Genomic DNA, 18,188 nt, shown 5'->3' with positions numbered 1-18,188 from the left:
AACATAGGGGTGAAATGTGCTACATTTTAAAAAACTGAGGGATGCATTAGCCTATTAATATTTTTAAGGGATTTTATGCTTTTTAGACTTTTCACAGAAAGTGTGGATGCAATTAGCCCAAAATCAAACTACCGATTTAATCAAACAATTTTTTTTTCGTTTAAATGGATCCATTGATTACTAACTTATTTCGGTTGAACCGATATTTTATTAAAATGGTATATTAAAATGTAGAAATAGTTAAGAAATAAATGCTATTAATTAATAAATTGTAAATCATTGGAATGAGATTACTGGGCGATTTGATCTCTATCCCAATTTACCTTTGATTTGATAAAATAATCATCAGTGTTAATCAAACGTCGCTCTCCCAACGAAAAAAGATTGAAACTTTATTGGCCATGCAAAAATTAAAAAATCTGGCAAGAAATCTCGAGTTTTTTTGACACAAAAAGGATGCGAAAGGACAAATTTCTCGAGGGCGGTTGGGAAACAATTTTCCGAAACCCGTCGCTTTTAATTGCCTGCTGTGTAGGGTTTTCGTTTTTTCTCTCTACTTCTCCGCAAGAGAAGGGATAGATAAGGATATTGCTTAATCTTATTCATTTCTCTGAAAGAAAAGATGGGTTCTTTGAGAAATGATGAAACGGGCAGGGAATGGCGGGAGCAGAAGGGAATCGAGGAAGAAGAGGAACCTATTTTGATGGAGCAGTCCCAAAGGTTCTGCATGTTCCCTATTAAATATCCCCAGATTTGGGAGATGTACAAGAAAGCAGAAGCCAGTTTTTGGACTGGTAATCTATATTTCATGTACTTGAATTGAATGTGTGAAGATATACGTGCAACTGTCTTTCTGGCTATGTGGGATGGTGCAATGTTTCCGTTACGAGGTTCTCAGGTCTTGAAAGTGTTCGCTTTTATTTTTTTTTGGCGAGACCATGTTTGTTTCATGTTACGTTCGCTCTGTATTCCTGATCACTCGCTCATGAAAATGACTGGATTGGTTTGTACACAGTGAGATGGGCTCGCATTTGTTTTTGTGTGTACAAATATTTATTGTTCAGTTCATTAGTTTTGTCTGATAATATGATACAAGTTTGGAGGTTTAATCTTATTCTCCATATTTTTGAACGGTGTATTCAGTTTATGGAATGTGTTTGCCTATCTTGTCGAAGTTTGGATTTCTAGTCTTATTCACAAATTCTCCCCCCTTATTGTCTATTAGGTATATTACGTTGTCCCTTACACCAAACATACGCTGTCTTGTCGGAAACAGTGGATCTCGTGGGGACGAGGTATCCTTGAGCAAAAAATTTATAGCTCTGGTGACTGGTCCCCCGAAATTACCTCTGCTTGTAGGTGCCAACATGTGTTCTTTTAGTTATATTTTCTTTCTGTTCGTGTTAGTTTATAAACTATTTGGAGAAGGAACTGGAGAGGCTTATTTTGTGACTTTTTCTATAATTCTGACATTAAGGGGAGGTGGAAGGATATATTCCTGTTTTCAACCTGAAGGATTTATTATCATCTCTCATGTCTGCCTTTTAAAAAAAAAAAAAATATTGACAGGATATAGTTAGATGATTGCTGTCAGCTTTTTATTGGATATACTTGTATAAGTGTTGGTTGATGGTATCTATCTATTGTGGCTGCTGCTTACTGAGGTCTGAGATGACCTGGCGTCTTTGGTATTTGTTCAGTATCATAACAGCTGATGGATGTATTGGTCTCTGTAGTTTATGTTTTGTTGCTCAAGATTTCGTTCCAACCAACTGGCATGTTATTTAACTACTTTCTTTTATTTACTACATTTTACTGATCACATGCTCAATTTTCCGCCTTTCACTTCTTAGATCCGATGTATATTTTATACCCTGCATTCTCATGCTGGAAATCGTGTTGACATTTGTTTTAATTGCGGTTCAGCCGAGGAGGTTGACCTCTCACTGGATGTGCAGCAATGGGAAACTTTGTCTCAATCTGAAAAACACTTCATTAGTCATGTGCTGTCATTCTTTGCTGCTGCAGATGGGATTGTTCTGGAAAATTTAGCTGCCAGATTTTTAACAGATGTTCAAATTCCTGAGGTGACTAATCGAAAAAATTTTACCTGCTTTACCTTCTTGCACTTTTTCTCTTTCAAAAAAGTCATTTTCCTCGACGTTTCTTTATTTCTATTTTGCAACTTTTATTTTCATACAGTGAGAATGATTCTTAACGTTTACAATGAACCAATACTCTATATGACAATTGATTATCTGACTTCTGAATCATTCTTAAGTTTAAAAGACTAGAATGCGAAGGTAAAATCCTTGCCATTCCGGGTCTGTCCGATCGAACCGATCCGTCCCAAGCGCCACAATAGACCACTTCACCCCATCAGATCCTAAAGTCAGCAAGCTCAAAGAAGTATAGAACATGAAGGTTTCACCACCCTTGACACAGCTCGATTTTTCTCCAGAATTGGCCTGTGAATTCTCGGAGTACGCTTGGATTGTGATTAGGAGCAGCCTGCTAACCAAACCAACAGGAATCCTGTATCAAACTAGAACTTTGGTGTTGTGTTGGCTAACTGCATTTTGATATCGTTTAGCATTAACGATTTCGGTTGCTGAGATGAGATATTAATGTTTGTTCGTGAAAGCTTTCTTTGTTTGAGAGAATTTGTCATATTTAATTTTTATATGGTATTGAAGACTTATTACCAAAAATTGATTTCAGTGGCAGAGTGTTATTGATTGCTGGATTATCAGTCATTTAACTTAATTTTACTCAAAAAAATAAGTCCAATATTGGTTATAGATGGCTGATTTTTTTCTTCCTATGTATAGGCTCGAGCATTTTATGGATTTCAAACTGCTATGGAAAATATACATTCTGGTAGAGTTCTGCAAGTGAGATATTAATGACCATTTTCCTAGCATTTCATTTTTGAGGTTCCTGATTGTCATATTTTAAACTTCTTTATAGAGATGTACAGCTTGCTTCTCGAAACTTTCATCAAGGATTCAAAGGAAAAGAATAGATTGTTTAATGCAATCGAAAACATTTCTTGTGTAGCACAAAAGGCTCAGTGGGCTTTGAATTGGATTAAAAGGTAGTGCTATATAATATATTCTTTTTTCAGTTACTGTAATTATTAATGGCTACTGCTGCCCTATGTATTAGTTTCTTGATAATGGAACTTAATTGACACAACAAATTAGCCCTGGGGGAACTTTATATTTACATCTTTACTGGAATGAGCTTAGATGAAGTGTAATATATGCTAAATTCCATATGCAGTTCAAGGTCATTTGCTGAGAGACTTGTTGCTTTTGCTTGCGTAGAAGGGATTTTCTTCTCGGGGAGGTATACAACTACAAGATTTTGTACCCATCCTGATTTGCTTACATAAAGGTACTTCTTTTATCATCCTTCCCAAAATTTAACATTTTTCTTTATTCTCAGCTTCTGTGCGATTTTTTGGCTTAAGAAGAGGGGATTGATGCCAGGTTTGACATTCTCTAATGAACTTATTTCTAGAGACGAGGGTCTCCACTGCGACTTTGCTTGCCTCCTATACAGGTTATTTAAAATTTCTTGCTTCAAAAGTTAGATTTTTGGCTTTGAAAATCAGGTTCCCTATGAAAATATTCGATTGTTTGAAAACTCTACCTTGGGCACCACTCAAGTAACTTTGTGTTATGGATGCAAATGGAGTGGGCTCTGAGGAGAGTACTAGGCCCATTATTAAACAAGTTTACAGTAGAAGAGTTAAAAAGGGCCCAAGTAGTGAGGAGGATAAAATGTGAAAAAAAGAAGGCAGTCAGCATTCTGTCATTTTCGTTCTTGGTAGTGGGACTAGCCTGAGTGCTAGGGTAGTGAAAAGAATATCTTTGTACAGATAATACTCTCTGGAAAATTATTATCAAGTTCTTCATATTAAATATCTGTCATATTATTTGCTCTTCAATCTCTACATATGGCATTTTTTTGGGGTGGTGTATGAAGTTCCCTTTGATTCAATCTTACAGTTTACTACAGAAGCAATTGCATTGGCAAAAAGTTCATCTCATTGTCCATGAAGCGGTTGAAATTGAGACACAATTTGTTTGTGAAGCCCTCCCATGTGCATTAATTGGCATGAACTCGACGTTAATGAGCCAGTATATAAAGTTCGTCGCTGATAGACTTCTGGTATCTTTCCTTCTCTCGCACACAAACAAATGCACATGTTTTCACGCTCCAGGCACACCTGGCCCACCCAAATGAGACAGGATTCAGTTGCAATTACTTCACACCCTTTCTTGTTTTGCTAAAATAGGTAGATGCTGGATGAATACATCATGTAGGTTTAGAACCATTTTCCAGACCATTGTGGACCTGGGTTTCACATGTGTGCTTGTGCTCTGTCACCCACAATGCCAAAAAAGACTTTGAAATGTATAAATGTTATTCTACCTCTCAGGTTGCTTTGGGGTACGAAAGGAAGTACAATGTGGAAAACCCTTTTGATTGGATGGAGTTCATATCCTTGCAGTAAGTACTATAAATCTTAAACTATTTAAACTTCTGGTAACACCATAAAGTATTTTGCCTAACATGCCGTTACACAATCTTTTAACGCCTTTTTTGGTGTTGAATAAAAACCAACGATATGCATTGCTAAACAATAGGTTTTATTGCCTAGTTTTATTTTTGTTTTATTGTTAAGCCATGTGGCACGTTCAATAGGACAAATCGTGAAAGCATATGAATCGTATTGGCATGACATAACTTCGTTTCTCACAAGCTTGCTTTCATCTTTTTTTCCCCCAGAGCAGTGTTTGTGGAATGTGCATATTAAGGTTAATTTACGTTAAATGCATTTCTCCCTCTCTTTCAATCCCATGAACTCATGTCTGGAACGGGGTAGGCAGTATAATCTATCGAGTGACATCACTCAGTACCAAATTTGTTCATACCCCTGACTATCCAAACAATCATGTAGCGTCAACTATCGGTTGTTTTTTAAAATTCCTTCTAGTAGTTTCATAGGTTCATCTTAATGCAGAGGAAAAGCCAACTTCTTTGAGAGAAGGGTGGGAGATTATCAGAAGGCTTCTGTTATGTCAAACTTGCGAGATGGCTCCAAGAATTTCGAGTTCAAAATGGATGAAGACTTCTAGTATCCACTTCTCTCTCTCTGCGTTAGTATCAACTTGAAGCTGAATCTTTCATCCAAATATTATATGCATTGGTTTTCGAAAGTTCTGATGACATATAGATGGAGTATTTTGAATATATATAGAGATGCGAATTTTGAGCCGGTCTAGGATCGATTTAGTTGCTCTCTTGAACGAATGTGCAATTATCGTGATATGTGAGTTTTGCCTCTTTAACCAAACAGTTTATTTCTTCTTGCAATATACGGTAATCATTTTAAGTTATCTTGTATTATGAATTGGTTCAATGTCCATGAATCTACCAGCAAATAGCAGAATACTAGGAGGACCGGTACATAAGATTCTTGGATTATTGTCTATATTGTGAAACATTTCTTTTGTCTATCAAATAATAAAACAAATTGAGATACGGTACATGCAATAATTTGGACGACATTTAAGCAATTTGCTCTACAATATTGGTGGAAAATATGCATAAAAATTAAAAACAAATGGAGTATTCATATTAAGTCAATCCATTGAATTTGTTTTATTTGAAACAAAAATCTAAAAAGCTTATAACATGCAAGAGATCAACGGTGGAACAAGTATGGTTGACTGGTATCTACGAGGATGAACTTGGAGAATTTGTAATTGGGAGATAAAAGGGTACCTAAGGTTAATAAATTTTTAGGCAGACAAAACTTAGGTGAAGTTATATGAAAGTAATTTAGACACATTTGTCCGTGATAATTTTAATCTATAAAATTTTTAAAATTTTTTAATAAACTAAAATAAATTTTTTTTTTCTTTTTAGTGTTAATTATAGATGGAGAATAAAGGTTTACCTTCTTCCTCTGGGTTGGTCTTCCTTCAAAACCGCAGGTTAAAGAGGATTATAATATGCTTAATATTTATCTAAGTGACAAAACAAGAAAAATAAACAAAGACAACTGAATAAAAGAAGAATGAAAGCAAAATTTAAAAGATTACATGTTCAGTTCAAGACATCGACTACATGAAAAACGTTGTAGCAATAATGTAAGATTCTTTCTCCAAGACGATAATGTAACATACAATCCTAACACACCATCTCCAAAACAAAAAACAATGAATATACTCCTAACTTCAAGTTTCTAATCCGAATCATTCAAAGCCGCTACATACCTATAATTTCTATTAATAGAAAGTAAAAATTTTCAACTGCCCAACAAATGATGTTCAGTTCGTGCCCGATTACTAAAACCCGGTGTCGTATTTTTAGACTTTTAGTGGTGCGAAAATCAAAAACTAAAACAACTAAAACCCGCCACTGGATTTTAGTGGTCGGGCACGAAATGAGCAGGAATTTGTTGGGCAGATTAAAACTTCTCTAACAAAAAGAGTACTTGTTAAAAATGTATTTACCAATAATTGATTTCTCCATGGATAATTGTGTGAATTCGACTATACATGGTCCGGTTAGTCTATGCTACATCAGGAGATATACATCACATTTTTCTTTAGATATTTGCGCGAACATCAAGTTAAAAACCCACAAAAATTACTGATGAGATCCACATGCTTTTTTTAATGTTTGCGCGAACATCTGGAGAAAATGTTGAAAGAAGAATATTTCTCCCGGTGTCGCATAGAATATCACCATATAGTCTCGATCCAAATAGGAAAAAAAAAAAATCAAGCCCTATCCGACCAACATTAGTCTTTAGACTTATGTGTCCGCTTTGTGGTTAAAAAAAGAGAATATTGTGATGCAGGAGATTTAGTTAGTCACATCCTGAGTTTGCATTCCCCATTATTGTACTTGTCAAAGCTTAGCTTGTAACATACCCCACCATCTTTGTTTTTAATTCATTTCTTCAACTCACACAACACTATGCCACAAACAACTCTTGTCCTCAACTGTATTCTTGTAATAGTAATCTAGCTATTTGGATGTAGACTTAACTCAATCCCAAGTTAGTTCAAGAGAGAAGGGTTATCCAATATCATATATTGAACTACTCATAGGAACTCTATCTAAGCGATGTGAGATATATCTTAACACATCCCAGGATCTCTATTCAACCGATGTGAGATATATATTTACACACTCCACATGTTCAAGAATGAACATTTGGAGCGTGAAGATATTAACGGGTGACCTAACTATAGGCAATCCAATTATAGAGTATGCTTTGAAAATGTAATATGTATTTATTTTTTTAAAAAAAATACATGGTTAAAAGGGGAATTTAGATAAATAGTTTATGCTCAATTCCTGTTTCAAGAATGATCTTATCAATTTTCCAGCATTTTCCTACTTGTTAATAAATATTGTGTGAAGTCTAATTATTTGTTTAAGAGTATTTCAGATATTTGACATATATTCATTAATGTAACTTTAATATTATTTATAGGTGTTGGTAGCCGTTGTTAAGTGATCATTCATATATAGAGAGATTGAGAGGAACAAGAAACAGGTTCTTAGAGAGGATATGTTCTTGTAAAATTCTTTTTTGTTTTCTTGGTTTTATTATAGTGGAAATTTGCAATGGCGATAAATGGATGTAGCTCTCATATCGAGAGTGAACCACTATAAATCTTGTTATTTTTGTGTTTGTCTTTCGTCATTAATTTTATGGATTTTTGTAATCAAAATTGAGATCAAAATTCTAACACTACTATGTATCATTTATATGATCTACTCAATTTTAGATATTATACTATTTATGACTCTCCCTAATTAAGTATAATCTAACAAGATCACGAACGTACAAAATACCAAGAATATAGAGCTAATCAAACGCTCACGTATTCCATCAACTCATATACCCTTGGGAGACAACTATAATTCTTGATACAATTATTTGTACCCGATTCACAATAGGAACTAGGTCAAGATGACATGCTCGGTTTCACGAGTATACTAAAACAATTGCTTTGAAGAAAAGTTTGATTAGGGAGGTTGCCCATGTATATAGAAAAAATATGAACTTCAAATCATTATATAATTTCAAATTTTAATTTAATTATGTTTTTGGTATAGCAGTGAATGCTCCAAGCTACAAATTTAGTTGGACTGAAGACTTAGGAAGTGTTTGCAATTAAAAAAAAAAAAGTGATTGTTAGATTTTGACTTTAAAAAATTATTTTTGTGTGTTTTTTAAACCTAGATTATGTGTTAGCTTATTCTTAACTTAATTGAAATTCAAAAGCTAGTCATACGGTGATTATGATTCTCCAAAAGTGATTCTAATAGAAAATGTCAACGTTAAAATCACTCTAATCAATTATTTATCAAACACTACCCAACTTTGATTTTTAGATTTTCACATTTGTTTTCAAACACTCCCAACTTTTGATTTTTCTTAACTTTTTTATAATCTATTACTATAAATTTAATCACTTCTACAAAAGCATAATATTTTGCAAACACTCTCTTATTGGGACGCGAATTCTACCGACCTTAGATTTTGACCTTACATTAGCTGGATATTTTGTACATGCATGCTAGCTACAATCTTGAAGGTCCACTTTTGTGATCAAATTATATAGTTGATAAAGATCTTATCTTTGAAGCTTTTGCTTTGCTTTTAGGATAAGATATGATCAGGATGTGTAACTTTTCTCTGCCACACTTTTGCATGACAATGGAACATATAATTTCTTGTGAAAATGAAGTATTAATTTGACTAAATTTAAATCGAAATTGCACGACCTACATCTCTAGTGGTGTAATGTTGTGAGAAAGAATTAAAGAGACGTGAATTCGATCCTACGTTAACTGAATGTCTGAATCAATGGAAACAACATAAAAATTAATTTGCAATTATACAAGTTACAATTTCAAAATCATTCTGATTTCATTTAGCATACAACAACTCAAATGGGCATATATCAAGAATTGTAAAAGCACAGTTATTGTATGTACTTATATAATGCTATAAAACTCAAATTAAGTGCAACATGGAAGAAACAGTAATATTTCCGACAAATTCCACCATGACTTGGTCAAGACTCAATTTACCATACAAATTAATTTTTCTTTCGATCGGCAAATATAGACAGTGTTTTGAAAAGTTTCTAGGAAGTACTTCTCAACTTTTCTTTAACAAAATTTACAAAATTTTGAAAATTTTGTTAAGGAAAAGTGAGAAGTGTTTTCAAGAAGCTCTCCCAAGCACTACCATAATTTCATTAATATACATGGTTAAGTTAATTATTTTGTAATCATTTCCTAATTTTTGTTTTGTTATTTGATTGTAATGAAGATTAGGCGTGGCCACACAAAGATGGACCCCGACAACTGAATTTAGAACTGGTTGAGGCTCTTGCTAAATGCTTGGACAATACATATTCCTATCTCCAAGAATAAGAAAAAAAAAAAACACTATGTCCAAGAAAATCCATGATTTTTTTTTAAAAAAGCCCTAGATAACTCGGTTGGCGACGATCTTGCCACAATCCAACGAGTACGAGCTGGGATACTCCACGGTACCATTCAAGTCTACAAGACTTCTCTAAATTCCCAACATAAGTTTTTATAATGATCATTAGCCATAAATTTTGTACTTAATTAGCTCCAAATATTCGGTCGTTCCGTCTATATTATTTCCTGGTCGATGTTTTATCTTATGGAACATGATTGCAATGTAGATTTAGATAGGATAAGTAGCTCTATCTGCACGTGATGTTTCTGTACTGTGAGGGTACAAACCGTCCCCACAATGCATGAGTGTTCAAAGTCCATATATATATGTGGACGTACCCATTTTCTTTCTCTATATATAGGAGTCTTCTGAGGTTGGATCTTAGCAGAGATTAAGAATATTATATATTCTCTTCTGAGGTTGGATCTTAGCAGAGATCATATATATTCAGAATATTTGTATAAATTGTTCAGAAGATCGAGATGGGGAAGATGCTTGGAAAATCGAAAAGAATGGTGAAACAAATGAGGGGAAGGCTTTATATTCTGAGAATTTGTATTACTTTGCTTCTTTGTTGGGATGATAAGTATTATTAAAATACTTCCATAAGTAGAACTTTGATATTTTTTTCCCTTTCTTTTTCTCTTTGTATAATAATATTGAATAAATCAAACTTTTTATTTTTTTTTTAATTTGCAGTTTCCTTAACTATATCTTTGATGTAGTTAATTAAATATTTAGATTTGAGTACTGAATCATGTAGCTGCATGTGACATGTTTCATTTAAGGTCTCCATGCATATTATATTATTGTTTTAATTTCTTTCATTAAATATTTTTTTCTCCCCATCGACTGTCATTTTCTCTTCTTTTGAAGGTGGGGAAGAGAATTTAAGGTGCATTAAACTAAATACTCTAGTAAAAGGACATTTTGGAAGTAAACTATACACACAACAAGAATATTAATGGCCTTTAATGACACACAACTGTTTTTATGAAAAATTTCAACCTACCCCATGGGTATTACCCCATGGGACAGGTGTATGTATTTTATTTGTTCAAATCATGTGGGCCTCATATAATTCAATAAGACCCACATGATTTGAACCAACCAGTGATTGCCACTTACCCCATGGGGTAATACCCATGGGGTAGGATCTAACCTACTCTGTTTTTATATGGAAATTTTGGTGACATTCAAGTTTTGGTGATACTTGCGATATAATGTCATCTATTCTAATGTTGTCATAGTCTTTATGACGTTTTCTAATTATGTTTGGGTAACATATTAATACCGACTTTAAAAGTATCACGAATTAGGGATTTCTGCAGGCACAATAAAATGTCAAGAAATATTATTTCTCATGACAAATATGCTTGCCTTGTATATCCATAAAAAGTGTCATTATAAGCAATTAATAATATCAGTTTAAAATATCATTTTAATTATACTATTTTGACATATATAAATGTCTCTTGTATAAGTCATGTGACTTTTAAAAATTAAATGTCACTCTTTGTTTTATAATAACATTTTGAAATGTCATTTTAATAGCTTTACAATCACATCTAATTGCAATGTATTGGTTTTGATGCTCCATGAAGACACGAGAAAAAGTCATATCACGAAATGATTACCTGTTTTCACACAACAATTCTCATAGATAACAAATTAACTTGAAACATAAATACAAATTTTCATAGAATCCAAAATACCGATACATGTACAAGAATTCGAATGACTGGCTGAAATCTTCGAAGAGAAACAAAATTGAAGCAACTAGCAAATTACAATGTATATATTGTAACTGAACTGATTCCAAGACACATCAGCAAGGCGTGTGGGACGATTAATCTACCCAGCAAGAACTCATGCTCCGAAGAGCCGTCCTTTACACGTGGGTTGCCGTCCACAACGATATTAAGTACACAATATGATCATCCTCTTGATGTCCCCAAAGGGCCAACACAATTTCTTTGGTGCATGATTTTTAAGTTTGAATCCATATGGTGAATTGGATGGTTGAGATTGAGTCTAGCCATTAGTCCATGATCCATTGGCTGTCATCTCTCAATCTCGTAACCAATTTATTAAAACGAGATCAGTTGAGCAAACAATATGAACAACGGTCATCCCAACTGATTTAGCATAATTCTCGAGAAACATATCATTGAAGGGATATTTTCTCTTGGCGGATGAATTCTGTGCTGTAAACTCTCTACTTCTCATTGACTGATTCTGTAAGTGAGAGTGAGGGTAACTACTGGGAATTCTCTTATATATATTGTATATATATGATCTTGTTGTATCTTGGTCAGAGTTGTAATCTGTTGTAACTTGTTCATTATAGTGGATTTAATGGGGATTCCCAAGAACCTTGGATGTAGAATTGTCAAATCCGAACCAAGTAAAATCATGTTGGTGTTCTTTATTTTTTCCGTATTTTAGTTCTTGTTTTTCCTTCCGTTTTGTTGGTCTTCTGGCGATCATTCTTAACAAATTGGTATCTAGAGTCTGGTTATTCATTGATTGAGGGATTTTATCTCGAATTGCTCTGGAGATGTTTGATCTTCTGCCTAAGTGAAGTTCTTGAGTTGGTTTCTTGAAGAATGTCCATTGGCCATGGGGCAATCTCACAGTATGTCAATATCAAGATTCGAGGTGGAGACGTTTGATGGGAAAAATGATTTCAATCTCTAGAGAGAAAAGATGATGGCTCACGTGGGAAATTTGGAGCTGGATGAAGCTCTAAAGGGTGAATCAAAGATGCCCGACTCAATATCGAAAAAAGGTGAGATTCTTAATAAAACAAAAAATATAATTGTCCTGAGTTTAGGTGATCAAATTCTCATAAATATGGGGGAAAGAAAAGTCTTCCTGTGAAATGTGTCGGGATGAGAACAATTGAACATGACCAAGGCACTTCCCAATAGAATCTACTTGAAACAATAGTTCTATGGATTCAAGATGGATGAGAACAAAACCATAGATGAGAACACAGATGAATTCACTAAGTTACTCTCAGATTTGGAAAATCTGGATGTAAATGTTGAGGAGGAAGATCAAGTTATCTTTCTGCTAAACTCCTTACCAAAGGCATATGATCAACTAAGGGATACCTTGAAGTATGGGAGAGAAACACTAATCCTTGAAGAAGTCGTTGGAGCTGCCTATTCAAAGGAGTTGGATACAAGGGCAGTAGAGAAATTCAATAAACCTGCTACTGAGGGTTTGAAAGTTAGAGGAAGGTCTATCGAAAGAAAGAAATATGCAAATGAGGGAGAAAAAAAATCTAGATCAATTTAAAGTATAGACCTAAGAAATCTTGCTGATTTTGTAAGAAAGAATGCCATTTTAGGAGAGATTGCCCTCAGAGGAAGTTTAATTCTAGGCCTGATTCCAATCCAGTGACTGAAGCAGCTAATGTGTTTGAGGATTTTGAAGAGGCTGAGGTCCTAACTATATCCACCAATGATCCAAATGAGGAATGGATTATGAACTCCGGTTATACATATCACATGTCTCCCAGCAGGGATTGGTTCTTTGATTTTAAAGAAGTAAATACTGGACAAGTCTTGATGGAAAATAATCAGTCATGTAAGATTCTTGGTATTGGCTCTGTGAAGTTAAGGATGGAGGATGGATCAGTGAAGATCATCACAGAAGTGAGGTTTATCCCTGACCTAAAGAGAAATATAATCTCCTAATGTGTTCTAGATCAAAAGGGATTTATCTACAAGGCTCAAAATGGTACTATAAAGATTGTTAAAGGGTCTCTAGTAGTCATGAAAGGAAACTTGAAGCAAGGCTTGTATGTCTTGCAAGACAATACCATTACAGCAGAAACAAATGCAGTGGTCCCTATCAAGGATCAAACCGAGCTATGACATAAGAGGCTCGGTCACATGAGCCTCAAAGGATTACATGAACTCAACAAGCAAGGCCTATTGGACCCAAAACAAATCAACAATCCGGTCTTTTGTGAAAATTGTGTATTTGGAAAGGATCATAGACTGAAATTTAGTACAACTCCTCACAAGACTAAATCAACTCTTGACTACATACACTCTGATTTGTGGAGTTCACCTAAGGTACAACTTTCACTCTCTAAATCTCAATATTCCATTACTTGATTGATGATTATTCAAGAAAAGTGTGGATTTATTTTTTGAAAGCTAAGGATGAAGCTTTTAACAAATTGTTGAATGGAAAACCTTGATTAAGAATCAAATAGGGAATAAAATAAATAGATTAAGAATTGATAATGGTCTAGAATTTTATAATCATGAATTTGACAATTTCTGCATGAAATCTGGAATTTCTAGACATAGAACATGCACATGCACACCACAAAAAAATGGTATAGCAGAACGTATGAATCAAACCATTATGGATAAAGTTAGATGCATGTTAAGTGAAAGTGGCTTGCCAAGAAAGTTCTGGGCTGAGGCTGATTCAACAGCCTGTTATCTTATAAATAGATCCCCATCCTCTCCTATTGTGACGCCTAAAATCAAATCTACTAAATCGCATGCATTAAATTTAATAAATATTAGGATTTTTATTTTTAAGTTTGTATGATTTAAATTCCTTATTTGAATTGTGTGCTAATAGAATATTTTATTATTTATTCAAATGATTTTTATTGTACTAACTATTTAATTAATGTTTTTTTTATTGTTTAAGGTTATTTGTCAAAATGATTTTTATTATGAAATTTAATTGTTTTAATATTTTAAAGGGGTAAGCTTGCATATTTAAATGATTTTAATTAATTATTTAGTTTTTATTTTAAACGATTTTAACTGTTTAGCTTATTTGTTTAAATATTTTCGAGTGTCCAACTTATTTATTTTAAATAGCCTAAGTTTAGCGGTTAGTTATTTTAAATTATATTTAATGTCTAGCTTATTTATTTAAATCCTTTTTAATTTTTCAAATCATTTTAAAGGTTTTTTTATTTCCACTTGTGTATTTATTTAAATTGCTTTTAAGCGTTAGTCTAGTTTGTTTAAATTATTTTAATCGTTTTACTCGTTATTTAAATATTTTACTCGTTTTCGTGACATTGGAATATTTAATGTGTTAATTTCCTAAATATTATATTTTTCCCGCGCATTAGAATTTATTATTTTTAACCTTTTGCGAAAAATTAGCATTTTTATTCTCGGACTAGTAAAATCAAATTTAATATTTTAAATTAGAATTTTAAGCTTGTATTTTTTTTTTTTAGTACGATTTAAATAGTAGATCTAATTTCTTTATTGGTTTGACATTTTTTTTAGTGTATAACATTTTTTTCCCCTAAATTTCATAATACATCCATTTTTCTAAGGTTTACCTACATGTACACTTGAATGCAAGATTTAATCCTAGCCACACAAACTTCAGAAAATCATCCTTTAGCAGCTGGCCGAGATCATAAGCGTGACTAAGCTTCACTTCCAGCTTGGATTCCAGCTTGAGCTGTCCACTCCTGCTGCTTCGATTTTTCTCTCGGCTCTGGGCTCCTTGTCATTCGATCTTCTTTTTGATAGGCAAGGATATGCTTCTTCTTTTCCCCTTGTAGATTAGTATATATATATATATATATATATATATATATATATATTGTGTGTATTGTACTCTCTGGAAATGTTTTTTTTTAAATGCACTCACACGTACTGCCCTGTTTCGGTCATTGCACTTGCACAGAATTGATTTTTCTTCTCGTTTGTTTTGCTGGAAAAATTTTATCGTTTGATGAGTTTTGGAATGGTTATGAACTGGAAATATGATTATGTTTATGACTTGAGTTCTCTATAATTTCCAGAAATTATGTTCTTGCGATGCCAAAATTTCCAGAAAGTTGTTAACCGTGTAATTGCTTGGATTCGGTCGGTTGTGTTTGGTGATGAGTTGGATGGTGATTTAAGACTACCATGGTTGATATTTAGTTCACATGGTAGCTTCTAAGAAGGCTCGAAGTCGATTTGTAGGTTGAATGGGTGGGAGTTCGAATTTGAGGGCAAGGATGGCTCGGTTTTGAGGTCGGCTAGGGGCTACTGTAGTTGCTAAGTTTAGGAGGTTTGTGGGGTTGGATTGATGGTGATAGTGAGTCTAATGCGATGGTCGTGGTCCTAGTTCACTAGCTTGGGAGATTGGAGCCATTTAGATAAGTTGTTCATTGGATGTATAACTAGGGACATGAGCAGAATTTTGACAAAGGGGCGGGCTGTCCGAAAGCTGTTTGAGACAGGGTTTTAAACTCGGGTTTTGGGTAAGGGCTCGGGTTCGGAAATGGTCTAGGATGTTGGGAATACGTCGGTTCAAGCGAGAATCAATTCGGATAAGTTTCGGTCGGGTTCTAGAGTTTTTGTTTGACTAGGTACAGAATTTTGAAACCAATAAGGCTGCTGCCCGGAATTTAAATTTTTGTAAATTGCTCGTTTAGGAAATAAATTCAGAGGATGACTTCTTTATTTAGTTCTAAGTGTCGTGGAGTCGTGGTTTTGAGGGGAATCCTTTTTGGATAGGGATCGAGTAAGTTATAGATTTTATGGGTAAACCGCTCAAATTCGTCGTAAGTGCTATTGTTGGGTTGAATTTTCCATCCTTTTTGGTTTGGCTCCTAAATCACCATCCCGACCATCCATATATGAGTCATATGCATGATTATCGATACATATTTACATTTACGTCATATTTACATATGCATGCTAAGTCCATGTTGAAGTATGAAAGAAAATATTTTTAAGAACAAAGTGAGATGATTGTGACTATAGAAAGTATGGGTTTGGACGGGCTGGGAGACGTTCTAGCTTCTTTTATCAAATTTATGGGTTTGGACGGGACGGGAAAAATCCTAGCTTCCCTTACCAAGTATGGGTTTGGACGGGCCGGGAGAATCTTAGCTTCCCTTACCAAGTATGGGCAAGTCGGGTTGGGAGAAATCCTGACTTCCTTGCGGCGTAGTGCACTGCAGCCATGATCATGATCGAAATCACAGAGTCACAATTCAAGGATCTAAGTTCAAATATTTTCGATCTAAGTTCAAATATTTATGACTATGTTTCAGTACAGTTTGTGTAGTTACATTGATTATTTATGACTTAGCCATGCATATGTAATATTCATGTTCATTCATTTTAGAAGTCTATTTTGTTTAAAGTAAGGGCACAAAACAAAGGTATTTTTAGTATATGCTACTTTAAATCTGCATGTGCTTGTATTTACGTAGTACTCGTTATCCCCTCATATTCTTGCTGAGTCTTTTAGACTCACTACACTCATTGTTTTCAGGTGAGGAGTATTTCATTTAGATCGAGGGGCAAGACTATCGAGTGGACTGCGACGCGGGTATGACACATCCCTCCGACCTATGCTTTTCTTCCGCATAGTTACTAGAATTTTTATGTTAAGAAGAATTTGTTTTGCTTATTTGTCAAATGTATATGTAATGTTTAGTTAGAATTGTTTTGGGCATGTAAACATTAGATTTATAAACACTTTTGGATATTTGTTATCTCAAATCTCTTCCTTGGATTCTCATTCTTTTCTGGGTTTAGTTTTCTTGTGTCGTCGGTCGTTTAATTCTTTCATTTAATTTTGTTTGCTGTCTGAGACAGGTGGGTTTTCACTTAAACAAATAGTTCATGCCGAAATTTTTTTTATAAAATTTTCGAAAACCCGTATTTTATTTAATCATTAATTATAAGAAGTAGTTATGGTCGTTTCACCTATAGATTTCATGGTTCCTAAACATAAATGGTCTAATGCGAAACCAGATTATAATCACATGAAAATATTTGGATGCATTACATATGTTCATGTTAGTCAAGGCAAAATAAATCCTAGAGCAATGAAAGAAATTTTTATAGGATATCCTAATGATGTTAAAGGTTACAAAATCTGGTTATTGGATGATCTTAAATGTATAATAAATAAGGATGTAATCTTTAATGAAAATGAATGTTATAAGACTAACACGAACAAGTCAGCTACAACCAGCTCTAAACAAGCTGAGCAAAATTTGCACCCTCAGGTGAAGCCTCGAGATCTGGATATTTTCTCTAAATCAGAAGATGCAAGGAACCAAAATGGATGTGGAGTGACTTAGAGCAAATCTGTAAATCTCTATGATATCAACACAGGTAATGACCAGTCAGAAACTGATATTGAAACTCAGGAAGTGTTGAATGAGGAAGAAAACCAAGATGACAATGAAATCAGTCAGCCATTGGATGGTTATCTTCTCTCAATAGATAGAGTAAGAAGGCAAATAAGACCACACTCAATATTTAAAGTTTGGATTTTACAGCATTTTCTTTGAATGTGTCTAATCTTCTTGAACTTGAAGATCCAACCAATTATAATAAAGTTGTAAAAAGCAAGGATTGACCAAAATAGAAAAAAGCTATAGAAGAGGAACTTGAGTCATTGGATAAGCTGAGGGTTTTGTGAAGAGGGGGGAAGCTGAGAAAGTTAGTTTGCTACAAAAATCACTCTACGGGCTCAAACAATCTCCTAGAGAGTGGTATTATAGATATGATGATTTCATGCTTGAAAGAGGTTTCCAAAGATAAAAGTTTGACAGTTGTGCTTATTACTTACACCTCTCAAACCAATCCTACATATATCTACTCATTTATGTATATGACATGATCATTGC

The 18,188-nt window shown here is 34.0% G+C and overlaps 1 protein-coding gene across 1 annotated transcript; it reads left to right on the top strand.

Moving 5' to 3' along the window:
- Positions 1 to 380: 380 nt before the first annotated feature.
- LOC140890276 (ribonucleoside-diphosphate reductase small chain A) lies at positions 381 to 5,491 on the top strand. Its single transcript, XM_073298041.1, has 9 exons — positions 381 to 794; positions 1,927 to 2,087; positions 2,832 to 2,880; positions 2,971 to 3,097; positions 3,286 to 3,351; positions 3,451 to 3,567; positions 4,017 to 4,179; positions 4,451 to 4,521; positions 5,036 to 5,491. The coding sequence occupies exons 1-9, from the start codon at positions 623 to 625 to the stop codon at positions 5,148 to 5,150; spliced, it is 1,041 nt and encodes a 346-aa protein (XP_073154142.1). The 5' UTR covers positions 381 to 622; the 3' UTR covers positions 5,151 to 5,491.
- Positions 5,492 to 18,188: the final 12,697 nt, after the last annotated feature.

Source organism: Henckelia pumila, chromosome 1 (genome assembly GCF_033568475.1).
Source record: "Henckelia pumila isolate YLH828 chromosome 1, ASM3356847v2, whole genome shotgun sequence".
Lineage (NCBI taxonomy): Eukaryota > Viridiplantae > Streptophyta > Magnoliopsida > Lamiales > Gesneriaceae > Henckelia > Henckelia pumila.
The sequence above is the reverse complement of the archived record's forward strand: the minus strand, read 5'-3'. Positions and strand labels throughout refer to the sequence as shown.